The sequence below is a fragment of the Mustela nivalis genome (genome assembly GCF_964662115.1).
Source record: "Mustela nivalis genome assembly, chromosome: 2".
Classification (NCBI taxonomy): domain Eukaryota; kingdom Metazoa; phylum Chordata; class Mammalia; order Carnivora; family Mustelidae; genus Mustela; species Mustela nivalis.
The window spans coordinates 160,892,884-160,911,234 of NC_139021.1; the positions used below are offsets into that span (position 1 = coordinate 160,892,884).

Genomic DNA, 18,351 nt, shown 5'->3' on the forward strand with positions numbered 1-18,351 from the left:
AGAGGAATGAAGTGGGAATGTGCACGAATGCAGGTGTTGGGGTCCTGAGGCAATGGACAGCCGAGGAGCTGGGTTGGCAGCAGAAAGGGCCAAGCTGTGTGGACTGGAGAGGGGGTGAGAAGGGTCATGTAGTCCTTTCCTCTGGTTTCTTCCTGCCCGCTGGAGAGGTGAGAGTAGAGGTACAGGTCTTTGAGGCTACTTCAAATCCAAAGACTTTAGTGGGGCAATAGTCTGAGAGGCTGGATTCCCCTGCTTGGCATTAAGAGCCTGGGCAGTGGAATTGGTGGGTGCTAAGATCCCACCCCTCAACCGACAGCAGGGTCTCCCTGTCTTGCCCATCTTCTTTAATGGTTAGAGAGAAGACTTGGGAGGAGTAACCACTTGGAAAGGAGTCTGAAAAGCAGTCTATTCTTCCTTCTACCCAAGGAGCTTCTGGCTGCCCCTAGCAATTGCACTTAGGCACCCTCCGTGTCCCCACCCAAAGTCAGCAAGCAGACAAACAACCCAGTTACTCTCATACTTCCTCATCTAGGACCTAACACCAGGGGACACCAGCTCAGGGAGCTCAGCTGGGCTGGCAGGCTGGAGGCTGGGTAGGGACAGGAATCTCAGACAAAAATAGGACCAAGTCTCCCAGTCATTCTAACCACCCAAAGCTCCTCCAACCCAAGCCTAGGCAAGGACCCTGGCCCTGACCCCCTCCCCCAAAAGTCTGATACAGGGCCTTCCATCCCAGGAAACCTGCCTCAGGAAGGCCACTGGTCCGGCAGGCCCATGGCAGTTGGGGGTGAGGAACAATTGTCCCAGGGGACAAGGAAGTCAGCTTTTGAGGGAGACAAGGGCCAGTCTGGGACAGGAGGAGCAAGGGCAGAAGAGTGAGGGGAAATGTGAGATGAGACTGAAGGGGGATCCATAAGCAATTCCTACTTTCTTCCTAATAACTGATTTTAGGGACCATAGGAGGAGCGGGGGTACGGGAAAAGACTGCTTGGGACTGAATTTTAGGCATCAATGATCAAGATAACACTCTCAAACCAAAAAGTCTCTTTATTGATCGGTACCATACATGACTCAAATGGCCCAAAAAAAAAAAAAAAAAAAAAGAAAAAAAAAAAGGCATTACATTTGGGGTGGGACATCCATCTTCCCCACCCCTTCCCTCAGCTCCTGACACAATATCCTCTCAACAGTGGCAGCTGGAGTGAAGGAAACTGGGTGCAGGGGACCCCAGAATCCAGAAGGAAGAGTAGGGGAGAGAGGTGGTGCTAACACTTCTGGAACTGGCCACAGGAAAAGGCAGCGAAGCCACAGAGCTGGGCCCAGACCCATCGGACCCTACTCCTGGCCTCACCCTGGGCCCAGAGCCTCCGAGTGTCCAACTGTGAAACAGAGCTGAGGATCCTGGCTGCTTCCCCCCTCCCTTCTATGAGGAAGGGGATGGAAGCGATATTGGAGATGAAGACCCTTCACTTCGGCTGGGGACTAGAGGTCTATTGCTCCCAGGTGGGCTTAGGGCTAGGACACCCTCCGTGGCTCCTTCCCCTCGGTGGAGGACAGGGGAGGACTAGATACACAGTCTGAGGAGCTGGGGGGAAGAGAGTACTGGAGAGAGTGGATGAGCCCCACCCCCTCCATCCCATGCCTGCCCAACTGAGACAAAACAAAAAACATCAACAAACACGGTGCTCCCTTCCCTCCACGCTTCCTAAGGGAGGGTGCCTCCCTTCCCCTCATCCAAGTTGGCTGCTCTAGTGGAGGACTTGTAAGAACATACACACCATGGGGAGGGGGTTGGGCATGGAACACTGGGAGTCACAAGCACTAGGACAGCAGGCCAGAGTCCTGGAGGATGGGGAGACGGAGACAACAGCAGGGGGTTGTCACAAAGATGAGGCCATCAATGGCCTCCTACCCCAAGGCATGCCTTCCCCAACTCCAGTCACCCCAGAGAAAAGGGAAGAGAGATGGCAAAGTATGTCCTTGGTCTGAAGCTCTCCAACTGTAAAAAATGGCAATGCACACCTCCACCCCCACACTCACCTCCGCCTGGGCCCCAAGCCCCACATCTGCCAGGAGTAGGGAGGTAGCTGGACTTTTTAATAAGGGAAAAAGGGGGTACATGAGTGATTTTTTTTTAAACTTACATTTTTAATAATATTATTTTTTAAAAAACTTGGGAGCTGGGATAGGTGGCTGCAGGGAGGAGCCAGAGCTTCAGCCCTCTACTACCAGCCACCTAGGGGAAGGCTTAGGAAAGGGGCACTCAACCAAGCCCCATAACTTTAAGTCCCTAAGGGTTGTGGGATAAACAACCCCAGGCTTGAAGGGGGTGGGATCAGGAGGATGGGGAACCCAGAACCTGGGGTGAAGATGGAGGCAAATGCCCTGGGGGATGGTCAGGACATTTCTGAGAGGCCCAGGGTCCACGCAGGCATCCACATGAGTAACCCCTTCCCCCAAAAGGCTCTGCAGAGGCCAGGCCCAGCCCAGGGCCACTGGGGGGCAAATCTTGGCACCTGCCCCCAGCGAGTCCAGTTCCTCCCTGAAGTGGGTGGATGGAGGCTGCCCATTTTAGATGCTCAGTCTCTTCATTCTGTCTTCTGCTCCCTGGGGCTGCGAGGGGTGGGGCAGGCAGGCAGAGCACTGGGTGGCCATGGCACGGCCTTTACTGGGAGGCCTGTGACGTGGGGTTCTCCGATTTGCTTTCTTGGCTGGATGGAGGCTTGCTGTTCCAGGGGCTGTTGGCGCCCAGGGCGGGGGAGTTGTTAAAGCTGTCCTCGTCGTCAATGCCGTTGGCCGCGTCAAACTGGGTGTTCTCCAGCCGGGTGATGAGCCTCTCGTCCTCGTCCCCGAACTCCCCGCCCATCAGGGTGGGCTCCCCCACCACCATCACATCCTGAGAGTGGCGGAGGTCCCCAAACATAATCGGGGCAGGGGCTCGCCCGGCCCAGGGCAGCAGAGAGCCCCAATACCCACCCAGGAAACTCAATACCCCCAAGCCCTTCTCACCCCAATTTAAAACCCCAACTCCTCTGACACCCTCAGTCCCTGGAATCCTTCCCAATGAAGGACTGCAGAGCATCACAGCCTTTAACCCACAAACACTAGGTTCTAGGAGAAGTCAATCTACTCCCCTTGCTCCCTAGTTCATCTCCCCCAAACTTCAGAGGGCTCCTAAACCTCGTCCACATGTAAGACAGAGGAAGCAGATAGCAAAACACCAATGGGGAAAGTGTGTGCATGTGCATATGTGCATGTTCTAGAATTGCACACGTTCAAATTCGTGTGTCCCTCTGTCAGTGTGCGTCTAAAGGTATGTGTGCCTCCAAGCTGTCTCTCCTGAACATCCACGTTCTCATGGCTGTCTCTGTCCCTTCGTGTCCTACGTTCTGAGTCTGTGATCACAACCATGCCATGGGACTGACAAGGACTCTCATCAGTGACAGGAGCCAGCCCATGCTGGCAGAGTACACCAGAAAAACTGTCTTTGCTTCTATGCCTGCTAGTGAGCTCAGGCTGGGGCAGGGTCAAGGGTTAGGGGTCAGCAGTAGGGCAGCCCAGAAGAGAGAAGAAAGCCGAGATGCTTACAGGTACCTGGCTGGAGAGGGCGAAGGTGCTGGCTGGGCTTTTCTTCTTGCTGTTGCTGTTGTTGGTGTTGCCGCCCCCCGAGCTCATGGTGCTGCCCCCTGACATCTTTCGTTTCCGCCGCTTGCTGGGCTGCTGCCGTGCGGGCTCCGCTGTGCCAAGAAAAGGAGATTTAGGAGGGGAAAGGCCTCCAGTCCCTTGCTCCCCATTCTGGTCCCTAAAGAGCTTGAGCCTACCCTGATCCCAATCTCGCAGAGCTAGGAGTGAGGAAGGGGCTTTTCGAGGGGATGGAACCAGGGGCGGGGAGTGCCACTGGGTCCCGGTAAGAGCAGGGGCAGGGGGAAGGCACTTACCGGGGGGTGCTACCATGCGCTGCCACTTCTGGAAAAGGCAGGTCTTGAGGCAATCACGGGGGCTGAGGCTGTAGGTCTTGTGGCGGGACATGAGCTCCTGCATGGGCTCGAGTATCACACAGAGCTAAGGGGAGACCACGAGGTGGCTTGTCAGGGGAGAGCTGACGTGGAGTGGACACCCAGTGGGATGGGCAGAAACTACGCAATGAAGGACTCACTCGGAGGTAGTTGAGAGTGGAATTGGACAGCCCACACCGGGTGATATTTTTGGAGAGCTGATCCAGCATCTGGGGGTCCTGGGCCTAGGTGAGGAGGAAGAGAACACTAGCACCTGGGCTGCACCTGCTCATCTGACCTATCACCTGAGCCTTGTGACGCTCCTGAGGGAGAAGAGGAGCTGCTATGAAACCCATTCTTCAGACGGAGATACTCTAACCCTCTGTCTGAGGTCACGGTCACAAAACGCCAGACCCTGTTCCAGCCACCCTCCCCAGTTCCTGCCCTCAACCCTGGCAGCCTGGGTGCTGCCTACGACTCACATGCATGGCAAGGATGCTGCGGGGGATGAGCTCTCGGTGCTGCCGGATGCTGAAGTGCCACGTCTTTATCCGCATCATGTCGTCAAACATGAACTCTAGGTACAACCGGCCCTCCACACACACCTGGAGACAAGCTTGTCACATCCCTGCCCCCTCCCCACGTACCTGAAAGTGCACCTGTTCTCGCGTTTGCTCACAACCCTCCCACTGAATACACTTCTGCCACCTGCCCATGAATTTGGGCGCATAACTGACCAAGATCACATGTTCACACATCTGTCAGCCACCCCTCCACATACACACGCACAGCAGTAATGCTAAATAGACCCTTGTCCTCTTCCCAAGTAGCTAGTGATACACTCATCTGCTATAAGCTCAATGAGAGCAGGTTCTCTTTCACTGGTGCACCCCTGCGGCCCAGAAAACTGTCACGTGCGAACTCAGTAAAGGCCTGATGGAGGCTGTGCATGCCTACCCCTCCCTTCCTGTCTTGGCACTTCCCGTTCTGCCTCCCTGGGGAACAGCTGAGCATATTTTGGGAGAAAGGAGGGGAATCAAAACCAAGTGCTTCAGTGTTCCACATCCAGCTGGGCTGCTGACCTGGGTGAACATGGGTTTGCCGTGCTGGGTCACCATGCTGCCTTGGTCACAGTCGAGGGACACAAAGTTGCTGTGGAATGCCTCCTTGGGATGCTTAAGCACATAGTACAGCTCCGTAGCACCCCCTTCAAAGATGCTGCGGAAGTAGCGTGGGATCAAGGTCCGGCCAATGGCTGTAGAGATGGGACAAACTCAATAGAACAGAAGGACTTCCAAAGGGGTCAGGCAGATGCCATCATTGCCAAAACAGACCCCCGGAGACAAATACCTACTCCCAGTCCTTAGATGGACACAGGAGGTATTACTCTCACAGTAGAACCAGCAGGACCCCCAGAGGCCACTCACTATATCTCTTTGGTCCATCCTCCAGGCAGAAAGTGATGGTTAACATGGCATCATCCTCAAAGAACTCAGTTGTGAAAGCATCCCACCAGAGATTGTCACACTCCTAAGGAGCACAGGGCAGGATATTTGTATGTTTGTATGTGTGTGTGTGTGTTAGAAGACAACCCACAGGGGCTCCCAGATGGTCCTCCCCCTCCCAGCCCTCTTCCCCTGGTCATACCTCTGTCCAGTTTTGAAGCCGTTTGTTAAGCTCAAATATTCTGTAGTCAGTTTGGTTGCCATATGGTGTGTGCCTCCTGGGGGAAGTGAAGAAGGGAGGTCAGTAGGAAAAGAGTATTCCCACCCCACCCCCCACTTCTGCCTTCAGCCATATAATAGAAAGCACCTCCCTCCTTACTGGACTCCACTTACCCAATCCCAGGCTCCAGGTATGTAGGCGGGTACATGGGAGTTGGGCTGTATAAGGGAAGAGGCTATGAGAATGGGGTGGAAGACAGGAATTATTGGGGAGTGCCACTCCCTCCCCCTTTCAGGCAGGATCCCATCAGAAGAAGAGATGGGAAGTGGGTTAAGACTCACCCCACATCCCGATCTAGCATGGTGCCGGGATGGAAGGGGGGGAAGGCGTTGCCGTTCGGGGGCTCCTTCGGTGAGTACAGCTTGAACGACTTTGAGGAACAACCTAGAAGGCAAAGGAAGAAAGGGTCCTCTGAGTCCCAGGATCCTTCCTGGAAGTCTCCTAGACTGTGCGGACAGGGACTAGTCTTCCAGAGCCCCCAGAGTGGGTGGACTGGGGATAGGGATGACCCAAAGGAACACGTACCTCTGCTTCTAAATCTAGCTTCAATTTTGTTTTATCATGAAACTAGAAGTACTCAGCCCTATTAACCAAGACCATATTTCTTCATGTGGCTGAGCCCTGGATAATAGAATTGAAACTGGGAAGAAATGTCAATACCATAAAATAAATGAATATCCAAACATTAGACTCTAATTTTGATAAATCCCCTTTTCAGCTATATTATATTGTTCAATCATCACAACGACCTTGTGAGGCAGCAGGGTCAACTATAAAAATCCCCATTTTACAGATGAGGCAACAGGAAGCTCAAGGGGTCTTGCCAAAATCACAGAGCTAGTAACTGTGGCAGAGCTAGGACTTGGGCCTAGATCTGATTCCCATATCCTGTAGTATTTCCACCCCTCTATTGCCCTCTAGAGACCAAGCTGGGGGGAGGGGATACTGGTGTGTATGTGTGTGTGTGTGTGTGAAATTTGCCAACTCCCTGCCCCTCCTCCCCACCCCAGGGTCTCAGGAGGGCAGGGGATAGAAAGATAAAGGGGAGTGGGTGCCTGCTGGGTGCCTCCCACCAGATAACCAGTTGGGCCTTCTGCCTCCTCCACCAACGGCCACTCCCTTATCAGCCCAGCCCCCTCCCCCACACCCACCGTGGGTCTAGCATTGTCTCCAAACCAGAAACCCAAAGCCTCAACCTCCTTTCATGTCTGAGACTTGCAGTAGAGAAAAGAGACAGACAGGCCTCCAATGGATTCCACTCTACTTACAAATCTAGGCCTGGGAAGGAACCTAGGCTCCCGGGGGCTCCATCTATAAGGTTAACTAGACAGAGGTCTCTGCTTATGTTCTCTATGCATGGGCACACGTGTCCCCTATCCACCTCAATGAGCAGCACACTACTCCTGGTGTACTATTTCCTGGAAATCTTACATTCATAGTTAGATATGAACCAGGCACCCCTACAATCCTATCTTCCCCCTTTCTACCAGAGAGGAGGGGAAACTGAGGCACAGGAAGGAAGGTCCTAGCACCTAGGTGCTTCCTGGCATCCCCAGAACTTGATTACGTTTGGAAAGGTGACCATATTGGCTGTATCTAACCCCCCCTCCCCAAATTAGATGCAAAATCTATTTTGTTCCTTAGGGAAACAGACAAAAGAAGACCCTGTGCCAACATGCATCATTTAATTATCTCTCCAGGGCCCCCTCCTCACAATATGGGCAAAAGGAGGGTCCCAAAGGGGCCTACACTACACAGTTCCTGAAGGTGCCAAGACTCAGAGCCTGTGTGTGCCTGTACACGCGTGTGCCTCATCCTGCCTAGCAGGCTTCCACCCTCAGCTCGCCCTGACATGCCTACCAAGAGCTGGAACCCAGCAGCCCCAGGCAGGACCAGGGCTCCTGCAACAGGCCCTTGCCCAGTGCATGATCTCTCACAGGCCATATCCACATGCTCCCAGCACAGCACACAGCCTTCACATGCCCGTCTAGACTGAATGAGGAGCCTATAACCTTAGGAAAGAGACAGTCCTCCCCGCCGCCCCCCTCACCAGTCCCAAGTCTCCCCACTCCGTAGATGGGTAGACTAAGGCCATGTAAGAACCCCCAGCTCCCAGAGATTACCAAAGGCCAGGTCTGGCCAATGACCCAAGAGTCTAGATTATAAGACCTGGTCCTTGCCCCCTTCCTAGGCCATCCGTTCCCCAAAAACATCACCGCCTCTGCCCCACAGTTTCAGGATTACTTGATTGTGTCAGCTCAAGACCCTCAGAAGATAGGACACCTGGGTTCCTCTCTAATTCTGAAAAAAGTTTCAGAGCTTCAGTTTCTCTCACCAGAGACCAGGCAGACATTGCCTGGGGCTGGGTAACAGTTCTGAAGAGCTAAAGCCCAAAGCTCTGAGGCCTCTGTTTATACCTCCAGTGAATGGACACAAACAAACTCAGCATCTCTTCAGAGCCATAGCAACTCCCAGTAGCCCCAGCACAAGGGCTTGGGAGTGAGAAGAGAAGGGGAGGGAACATCACCCAGACCATCTGTCCCTGTTGCTGCCTGTCCCCAGCAGCAGGGGTAGAGGGAGCAAAGAGGGGGTGGGGGTGAAGGGGATGTGTCATCAGCCTTGGAGTCATACATAGCCCCCCCCCCCCAACCCCGCACACGCACAACCCCTAGCAGTCTGGGAGCCCTTAGGAGGAGGAAGAAGAGAGGTAGAGCCCAGAACTAGTAAAGTTTTCTCAGGATGGAAGCTGCATCCTGGGGCTGAGGGGGGCACCTCCAGCTGGGCATTTCCATGGTAACCAGCCTGACCTAAGGGCGGGCCCCCTCCCTTTGGGGGCTGACCACAGGTCAGCAGGCCTGAGAGCCCTGGCCTCTATGAGCTGGGGCACCTCTCCCCCAGCTAAGCATACCAGGCCGGGGCCAGACCCAGGATCTTCCACCCACTCCCAACAGGCTTGCAGGGTGCCCAGACTTACCTGGGAGAACTGAGGGGGCCAGGAGAGGTGCAGGGAGCAGCTGGAAGCCCAGAGGGGCCTTGGCAGGGGTGAGGACTGAGGAGGCCAACTTCAGCCGCTCATGTCCCGAGTGGGACAGGCAGGCCTGGCTGGGAGCTCCACTCTGCCGGCCGCACAAAGACTCGCACGCACAGCCTTGGCCCGCCCCGCGGCGGCCACAGCCCCGGGGGAAAGTTACAATGGCCACTGGGCCGGGGGCTGGGGGCCAGGGGGCCGGCCTGGGGGGCGGGGGGCCGCGGGGAGTCCGGAGCCTTCTTTGTTTGCAAGGTTTCCCTCAACAATGGCTGCTCCGCTCTTTCCTCTCTCCTCCTCCTCCTCCTCGGCTCTCCCCGCCGCCGCCTCTCGCTGCCTCTGCCTCCAAGCAGCCCGCCCGCCCTCCCCAGGCCAGCAGGCCCCTCCACCGGGGCACCAGGAGAGGCAGGGCCCAGAACTCACACTCACTCACACTTGCACACGCACAGACACACGCAGCGCCCGCCGGCTCCCTTCCTTTTCTCCCTTTCTATCCCTCCCTCCCCGCTCGCTCTCGGATCTCCGAGCCTCTCTCAGAATGAGGCCCCAGGGCGGGCGGAGGGTGGAGCTGCCCCCACCGGCCCCGCCCCCTCCCTGCGAGGAAAGAGGAAGAGGGAGAGAGGGAGGGAGGGAGGGAGAGATGGAGGCAGGCAGGGAGGACTGCTGAGAAAAACAAAAGAGAGACAGAGACCGAGAGAGACAGAGGGAGAGATGGAGACAGAACAGATTGGGCCTGGAGAGATCTGGATGGAGGGGAGGTGTGTGAGGCCAGGAACTGAAATGCCTCCAACCCCCAGCCCCAAGCCTGGTGCTCCGGGGTGCGCAGGCTAGCTAGAGCCACTGGTAGGGATGGAAAAGGGTGCTCTCCTCTCTGAAGAATCCCATTATCTTCAAACTGCCTCCCCAACATCCCCCAAATCTCTCTTCCTCTCCCCCTGTGATCTTCCAGGTTGGAAGGCTGGCCAGAGCTGCCACCCTGGGCTTCCGCCCCTGGTGAAATCCCAGAGCAGCTGGGGGGAGCCTCCAGGGGGTTATTTTTGACAGAGACACACTCTGCTTCAGTGGGTAAACAGTGACTGGAGGGAGGGGGACATTCCAAGCTCCCTCTCCCCAACCCAGCTAAGTTCCTAACCCCCTTCCCTAACCCCCACCACCAGAGTCTCATGGGTGCAAGGGAAAGAGGCACTGTCACAGCTAGGGAAGGCCAATTTGCCCATCTAGCAGTCCCCAGAAAGGACCTAGTGTGCTGCTGAGTCCTACCCTCATCCCAGGGGGAAAAAAATGGTATGTGGTTACTGAAGTAGGGCCTGCTTTCTAATGCAACGGAGAAATCCCAAGACAGGAAGTGTTTCTAAAACTTGGATAGTGGTCCAGGCCCTACTACCTGGACAGATAGGAAAAAGGAAAAAGGAAACACACACACACACACACACACACACACACACAGGAGGGGGTGAAGCCATACAGACCTCCTATCGCTTTGCAATTTGAGTCTCTATTCCTTATTCTCTGCCCTGCCCCACCCCCAAGCACACTCGCACAGCCCCACGGCAAGGTTTCTCATGACAGTCACCCTGGCTGACTTGCAGTCCTACTGCACCTGGCTCTCTGAACACCCTTCACAATGAATAACACCTCTTCCTTTCACCTAAAACAGAACCTGATACAGATTTCAACCTGCGACATACCTCAAAAACCAAATAAACCCAAACCCAAGACACACACACACATACATAGTCTATGACAGCCCTGACTTCTGTACACACTGGGACCTGCGACACATGCCCTTTGACCCCCAACATACACACCCCAAGCTGCATTATACCCCCCAAACCTGTGATGGACTATTATATACACAACCTGATCGTCTATTACCCAGGGACTTACCCCATACACCACCCTCCCTGAAACCTGCATACCATTCTCCATCCTGTTCTGACCGAAGGATATGCTCCAGCTTTCACAAACACTGAAATCTATGACATTCAGCCAGACCCTGAAACATACTGCCTACCACCAGGAACTGAAATATTCCACTGACTCCCAAATAAACAGCCCAACTCTGAGATGACCACACTTCTCCCCTAGTGACAGGACAATTCCTATCATTTGTTTCATGCCTTTAAACTTCCCAGAGTGCATTCATAAGGCAGTACCTCAAGAGATCCCTACTGAATACAGGGCCAAATACGATGCTAACTTGAGCATTATAGTGAAACAGGAGGGCCTGAACTGGAACCCTGGACTTCTAGCCCCACTCATATAAGCCCAGCCCTGGGGCACGGCAGCCATTCCCATTCCCTTCCCCCTCCAAGGAATGGCCACTCCAGGTTCCAAATGACTTGTCTACATGAGGAAGAGGGATGGGGCTGTGTGTGCTCTGGCTTCTGCCCCCAGTTTAGAGCTCAGAACCCCCACCCAGTTTGTCTCCTCAAATTTCAGAAAGGCCCCCAAATACCAAGAAGTATCAGGACTCTGGCCCATCACTCAAAAAGGGGCCCTGCTCCTGGTTCCCCTTCTCTAGCAAGTCTGCTCCTTTCTCAGTTCTGACTTAATTCCCCCACTTATACAGGAGCAAAAGAGGTCCAGCTAAAGAAACAAGTCGAAGTTAGAAGGCCCTAAAATTGGTGGGGCAGGGAAGGGGAGGGTGCAGTGGGGAGAAAGCACAGAGCAGCAAAGAATGACAAAGGTGATGAAGGAGAGAGGAGCACCCGTCTTGGAGGTGGAACTCTGAAGGGCAGCAGCCTGTCCCAGCCCACAGGATAAGGTACCAGCACTGCCCCCTGCCCGGGCCCCTGGGGCTCCCTGACCCAGGCCTCCAGTGTGCCTGCCCCCCTTCCTTTGTCTGTGCCCGGCCTCCCGTTGGCCTGGCGCTCTGCCATCCTCCTCTCCTGGCTCCCAGCCGCCACCACTGCTGCCTCCTCCCCTCCCCCTACTCCTCCCTGCCTTAACCCTTCTGAGCCACATGCTGCCCCAGACAGGCCCAGGCTCTCTCAGCAACCTGCCCTGCCCCGGTGATGCCCCTTAGCAGAGGTTCTCCCTGCTCCTGACCAAAGCTTCAGAGGCTATTACCTACTCCAAAAGCATTATGGGAGCTGGGGGGGTAGGGGTGTGTATGTCTGTGTCTTGTGGTGTTTCCTTCCGCGTTTGCATGTGTGTGGGTCTGCGTGTGCTCTGGCTTCCCTCAGTCACATGTGTGGGGCATGTGCTGTCTCTGCTGGGCTGGGGGAGGAGGAGGAGCCGGGAGACAGCAGAGCACAAAGGAGAGACTCAGACAGGCAGGCAGGCAGCAGGCAGGCGGCCTGCCAGGGCGCCTCGGCCCCCACCCCAGGCCTGCTCAAGTGTGGGGGGTGTATCTGGGCCCGGACTGTACATGCTGCCATGATGCCCTTGTGTTCAACCATGTGCTCCCACCCATCCAAACAAGCCTGGTCCCCTCCCTTACTCCAACTCCCAACATTCCCCACCCCCAGGCCACTCCAAGGCCCCTCTCTATTTGGTCCTCCTTGAAGTCTAACCTCCATCCACTCTCTGCGCTATCAATCCAAAAGACTTCTTCACATTCAGGAAAAAAACTCCCCCCTTTCCTCCAGCCAGGAGTGTCACCCAGACACACAAAAGGAACATGTCTTTTGAGGCATTGACTGAAGCTGTCCCCCACCACACACACACACCCCTGTGCATGGGTCCTCTTCCCATCCCCATGCTGCTCCCAGGGAAACTGAGGGGGAAACTTTATCCTTTCTCCTCCTGGACCCAGGCACCCTGCCTCAACTTTAGGACCAACCTCTCATTTACCTCTAGCCTGACAATGCTTCCATACACACCTCCTACCCACTATTTGTAGGAACTATGAATCGAAATTTAAGACTCAGCCCTCTAGCTTGTTCAGAGCCTTAGTTTCTGCTAAGTTCCTGTGTGGTGATGGAGGATGAAGGCCATGGGGAGGACTCACAGTGTGGATGGATCTGAATGGATACCCGGCATAGGGCAATTATAAAGAAAATACATATATAAACATGCACACCAAGCTGGTAGGAGCAGGAAGGGCCAGGCAGGATTCCAGCTTGGTGAGCTCTTCCCTTTTCTCCTCTCCCCCACCCTCTGCAGCAGGAGCCAGGGGTTCCCACACCCAGATATTCCAGGATCCTCAGGCTCTCTCTACTAGTCCTCCCTTCCTTAAGGACTCCCCCATGGCCCTTAAACGTCAGCTTCAGCAGGCACTTTCAATGTGTGCCCAGCCCAGCTTGGCCTGTGTCACATGATTTTCAAGGAAGCTTCAGCACTGGCAGCTCCCCTTGGGGACTGTGTGTATATGTTTGTTTGTGAGTGTGTATGTGTGTGTGTGGTGTGTAGTGGGGATTCAGTTGTGGAGTATGGGGCTCCCCAGAGAACAGGGCTTGTGGAGAAGCCAAGGATCCAAACCAGGCTAGATGCTGGGACACCTGACTTTCAGAAGAAAGCTAACTCCAGCCTGGGACAAGAGGAGGTCCTGCACATAATTCAAAAACCCAGAGTCCTGAGGAGGAGGATAAACAATGTTCTGAGGACCTCTGAAGACTACCTCTCCAGTGACATAGCCTCTCTCTTTCCTTCTAGCAGTGAGGCAGAGCCTTCCCCCTCCCCAGAAAAAACCTCAGACCCAGGCTGTCACTAGCAAGAGTTGGTAAGTGTTTTGGGGAGACAGGGATCTGGGCCTGAGTCCTCTTCCAAGTTCTCACTCTGGGGTCAAGTATTGCTCCCCTGAACTTGACTCCCACAAATCACTCTATTTCCTAACTTGCTTGTAGCCACCATATTACCCCTCCCACTAGGGTGGAGATGCCAGACCCCGAGGGCCCAATTATCTGCACCCCCCCTCCCCAGGGTACCTCTTGTCCCTCAGGAGGGCTAACCTCGCCTGGCAACAGGCAGGAAAATTTGGAAGGAGGGGGCAAGATGGGCCCCAATCAATCCCTCCCCCCCCAAACACAGTCCACAAAAACAGCCTGGAGGGGGGGTATCACTGGAAAAGTAAGAGGGAATAGGCAGCAGGGAGGGGGGGCAACCCAAACCAGCCAATCACAACTCTATGATGACCTGAGGGGGGGGTCAAAAGTCCAGACTCACTTCTGATTGGCTAACACCCTGGAATTCTGGGAATTTCAGCCCCCCAAGCCCCTCCTCAATTAGCGTCCCCCACCAAAACACACACACACACACACACACAGCCCCCCCCCCCCCCCCGCCGCCACGGACACACTGACTACCCCTAGCACCCCCTTCCCTGCCTCTGGGTTTCTACGTATCTGCATTTGAGAGCCCTCCCCCGGAGTAAGGCCCCGCATACCCCTCACAGCCCCCGACCTCCGCCATGCCATCGACGCTCCCCACACAAGTTCTCGCCAAACAAGGGGTGAGGGATCTGTCGGGAGGGCTTGGGAGGGAGGGGCCGGGCGGCCGCGCGCCCCACTCACCAGGACAGGCACAGCCCACTGACATCTTCACATCGCCCGCCGCTGGGGGCCCAGCCGAGTCACGGTGCCCGCCCCGCGCGGGGACAGGCCGGGCATGAGCCGCCGCCGCCGCCCGCGGCTCCGCTGCCCTCGCCGCCGGCCCGGCCCGGCTTCGGCCCGGAGCTGGCGGCCCCTGGCTGCAGCGAGGGGCCTGTCAGGCGCGGAGCAGACAGGAAGGAAGCCAGGCAGGAAGGCGAGCTGCCTCTGCGTGTGTGCGCGCGGGTGTGCGTCTCCGGAGTGTGTGTCCGTGTGTGCGCGTGTGCGTGTGCGTGTCTGTGCGCTCCCGCCGCCCTCCCCGCCGCCAACGCCGCCGCCGCCGCTCACCCCCTCTCCCTCCCGCGTTCGCTCGCACTCTCGCTGTCGTCCGCGCTCGCTCTCCAGCCCCAGGCGGGCTGGGCCGGGCTTTATTAATATGCTAATTGCCTGCTAGTGGGAGGGGAGAGAGCCGTGTCAAAGTGACCCGGGCGAGCGCGCAGCGAGCGGCGACGTGCGTGCGCTGCGCGGCGGGCGGGCGGGCGGAGAGGGGTCGGGAGCGTTGAGGGAACGGCATGCATGTGACGCAGCTCTTAAAAAAGGAGACGGAGGCTGAGACCCTAGAGGGGAAGGGCGGGGGGGGGTGGGGAAGAAGAGGCGAAGCCTAGCGTTTGGTGTCCGTCCTCCGGTTGCCGCCGAGTTGGGAGCGTAGCTGAGCTGGAGCTGGAGCGGGAGCCGGGACTGGAGGAGGCGGAGCCAGGGTGGGCCGTGAGGTGTAGCTCTCCCCTCCACCTCGGGCGCGCTCGGGGAAGGAAAAGGGACTGCCGACACCCCCTTCCTCCCCCTCGCTCACGCTCTCTGAGACCCCAGTCTTATTCTGGAAAGCCTTTAAATCCCATCCCCTCCTCCCCCCCCAACCTGGGCGGGGAAAGCACTCTCCTAATTCCTGTAGCAACCCAGCTCACCTCCTCCCTAAATTAACCACCCCTCCCGTGCCTGCTAAACCAGTTAGGACTAGAGCCAAAAGGGTTAATTAAGTGGGGGTCCCCCCTCCCCCGCCTAAGGCTGGGATCTGCATTTTGCTGGGGGGAGGGGGGCAGTGGAATGACCGCCAGGTTGGGCTGGGGAGGGGGTAATCCGCAGGCCTGCCTTCCCCATTGCGGGCTCTGACTCATCAGTGAAGACACTCTCCTCCCTTCCCCCTTTCTCCATCCAGTCCGGGGCCCCCCCCCACTCCCCTCTCGCCTACGGGCTGCTCTCCTTTGGGGGCCTGGTGACTGGGGAGAACAGGAAGGAGACCCCTCCAATGACCCCTACCCGTAGGGGCTGAGGCGTTGGTGGGGGTGTGGGAAGGATGAAAGTCAGCCTGTTCAGTGTAACGAACACTTCTTCCCCAAGGAGGAGCCTCCCAACCTTCAGGCACTCCTCAAGGACTCCCCAGCCCAGCCCTAGGAAGGGGGGGGCCTCCATCTCCATCCCTTCCCAAAAGCCCAGCCTTAGCAGCCTCATAAACAGGAAATACCTATTAGCAGGGAAGAGGGAGGGGAAGGGAGCTGTTTGGGAGAGCTGGCCCTTTTCCTTCTGGGGGGTCCCCGGCTGCCAGCTTAACCTTTAAGGTGGGCTCTGGAAGTAGACACTGGGGACCTGGGCTGGTGTCCCCTCTCTAGAGCATCTGGCCCAGACTGGGTAGGGGATCCTCCTCCCCTTTGTAATGTGCGGTGTGTGTGCCTGATTGCCCTCACTCCTGCCCAGAGTTTGCAAAGCTGGCTTGACCAGGTGGGGGAGGGTTGCAGATGTGGAGGTTCAAGTGTTTATGAGACCCCCTTCTCTCCACCTTTGTTTTTGCTGAGGGAGCATGAAATGATGGGGAGATGCATAGTCTGCGGATTGAAAAGAGGGCCTGGGGGCGCCTGGGTGGCTCAGTAGGTTGAGCCTCTCTCCCTTTGGCTCAGGTCGTGAATCTCGGGGATCCTGGGATCAAGCCCCAAGTAGGGCTCTCTGGTCAGTGGGGAGCCTGCTTCCCCCTCTCTCTCTGCCTGCCTGCCTCTCTGCCTACTTGTGTATCTCTCTCTCTCTCTCAAATAAATAAATAAAATCTAAACAGAAAAAAAAAAAAAAAAAAGAGGGCCTGCTTAGAGAGGCAGACCCCTTCCATATGCTTAGGAGAGGGTGGAGGAGGGGAGCTGTGATCATAGCCACACTCTTAAGGCCTGCATTCCCAACCACGTTGTGGATTCCCCCACTCCAGGAGTGGGAGGGGAGGCGGGAGCTGTAGAGACCTGACTGAAGCCAGGTGTTTCTAGGCAGCATCCCCTGCCTGTGTCTATCTCCTCACATTCCCCCAGGCAGAGGTCAGCACTAGAGGGAGTAAGGGGAATCTAGAACAACAGAACCCACACCTGGAATTTGGGATACCGAGTTTTGAATTCCAGCTTTGCCCCTCTTTAGAGCAAGTGACAGAACAACTGACTTCCCTACTCTGAGCTCTGGCCTTACCTTCTGTAATTGGTACCTGCAGCTTGGTGAGAATCAATAGACAAGGTATGTCCAGTCACCTAGCCTGATGCCAACCATGTAGTCAGTTCTCAGTATACTTTAGCTCTTTTCTGCTTTCAGTGAGGTTATCTCTTATTTCTAGAGTGTCAGGAATGGGCTGGATTGGACCGGAGGATTAGAAATAGTGGAGGAGGGGCACCTGGGTGGCTCAGTGGGTTAAAGTCTCTGCCTTCAGCTTGGTTCATGATCCCAGGGTCCTGGGATCAAGCCCCCCTTCGGGCTCTCTGCGCAGCAGGGAGCCTGCTTTCCCCTCTCTCTCTCTGACTGCCTCTCTGCCTACTTGTGATCTCTGTCTGTCAAATAAATAAATAAAATATTAAAAAAAAAAAGAAGAAGAAAGAAAGAAATAGTGTGGAGGAGGGGGACTGCTTGCTTTGAACCTTTTCTTTACTGTCCATGAGATTGCCTTCCCCCAATCTTGTGACCACTTACCCCTGAGGCCACTCATTCCAAACAACTAGCTTGGCCAGATTCCATGGTGATCACCAATCACCTGGGTAGACAAAGGAGCTTGCAACCCACTGGATGGAGACTTTGCCTTCTGTGAATGAATCTGAAGTTCCATTCTAGATTACACATATGGAAGTTGGAAGTCAAGCAAAACTGTGTTGGAGCATACAGTTTGTACCAGGCACTGTGCTAGGTGTTTCATACCTGTGATTCCACTTACTTTTCATTAAGACCTTAGGAGGAAGATGTTATTACCTCCACTGAACAAGCAAAAAACTGAGATTCAGAGATATTAATAAATTTGAACTTGTCTGTAAAACATTCTTCTCCTTCTTCTTGCCTACTAATTAGTTAATCCCTCCTTTAAACCTCAGTTTCCAGCTTCATCTCCCTCTGGGAAGGAACCCCCCCTACTCCAGGTGATCTAGTATCCCCATTTTCTGTAAGGAAATACCATCTCAGTTCGGTTGAATGAATGATTAAGGTAAATGGTTTAAGTCCTTGAGGAAGCAGACTTAAAGAGGTTAAATATCTTCCCCAAGGTCACACAGTTAACAAGTACTCAACCTAGTGCTCTTCTCCTTGGTTTACTTTTAGTTATGGACCAGACCTGGGGAAGGAGAGAACACCTTTGGAGCAATTTTCAGAATTGTGGTACTGGCAAAAATGGGAAATTAAGAGCTGCCTGGCAGATGAACCTGGGGTGTGGTAGGAAGGCAAGGAGCCTATGTAGAAGGACTTTAATATAATGACGTGTCCAAGAGGATGACAAGCTTAGCTGATAGGGATGGATGGATATGAGAACCTAGTATTTTTTTTTTCTTTTTGAGGTGAAATTACATGCCATATATTAATCATTTTAAAGTGAATAATTCATAATACATTCCAGTATTTTTTAATACCAGTCATTAGCGCAAGATGGACTGTAGACATGGGATGAAGTAAAGTAGGAGGTACTGAGGAGAAGAGGTGAGGTAAGGAAAGGAGAGAGGGAGGGGAGTCCTACAGAGAGGCAGGCAGCAGAAGCAACTAGTTCAGCTTGTTCCCAAAAAGAGGTGGGCTCCTGCTTTTCCCTCTCTTGACCTTGACTTTGTCCTGCTCTCCCACATTTCTTTACCCCTGAAACGCCCAC

At 55.0% G+C, this 18,351-nt stretch overlaps 1 protein-coding gene across 4 annotated transcripts; it reads right to left on the reverse strand.

Annotated features, from left to right (window-relative positions):
* Positions 1 to 1,029: 1,029 nt before the first annotated feature.
* LDB1 (LIM domain binding 1) lies at positions 1,030 to 14,629 on the reverse strand. 4 transcript variants are annotated; one of them, XM_082714211.1, is made up of 11 exons: positions 14,202 to 14,629; positions 6,002 to 6,104; positions 5,834 to 5,878; positions 5,643 to 5,718; positions 5,423 to 5,525; positions 5,078 to 5,250; positions 4,478 to 4,600; positions 4,157 to 4,240; positions 3,939 to 4,062; positions 3,595 to 3,737; positions 1,030 to 2,896 (listed from the first exon to the last, which is right to left on the reverse strand). In XM_082714211.1, exons 1-11 carry the CDS (start codon positions 14,224 to 14,226, stop codon positions 2,666 to 2,668), a joined length of 1,230 nt encoding a protein of 409 aa, XP_082570337.1. In that variant the 5' UTR covers positions 14,227 to 14,629; the 3' UTR covers positions 1,030 to 2,665. The 4 variants fall into 4 exon arrangements, with proteins under 4 accessions (XP_082570337.1, XP_082570336.1, XP_082570339.1 ...); XM_082714210.1 differs by having other exon boundaries at positions 3,589 to 3,737; XM_082714213.1 differs by lacking the exon at positions 14,202 to 14,629 and adding an exon at positions 8,695 to 9,650.
* Between the last annotated feature and the right edge of the window lie 3,722 nt (positions 14,630 to 18,351).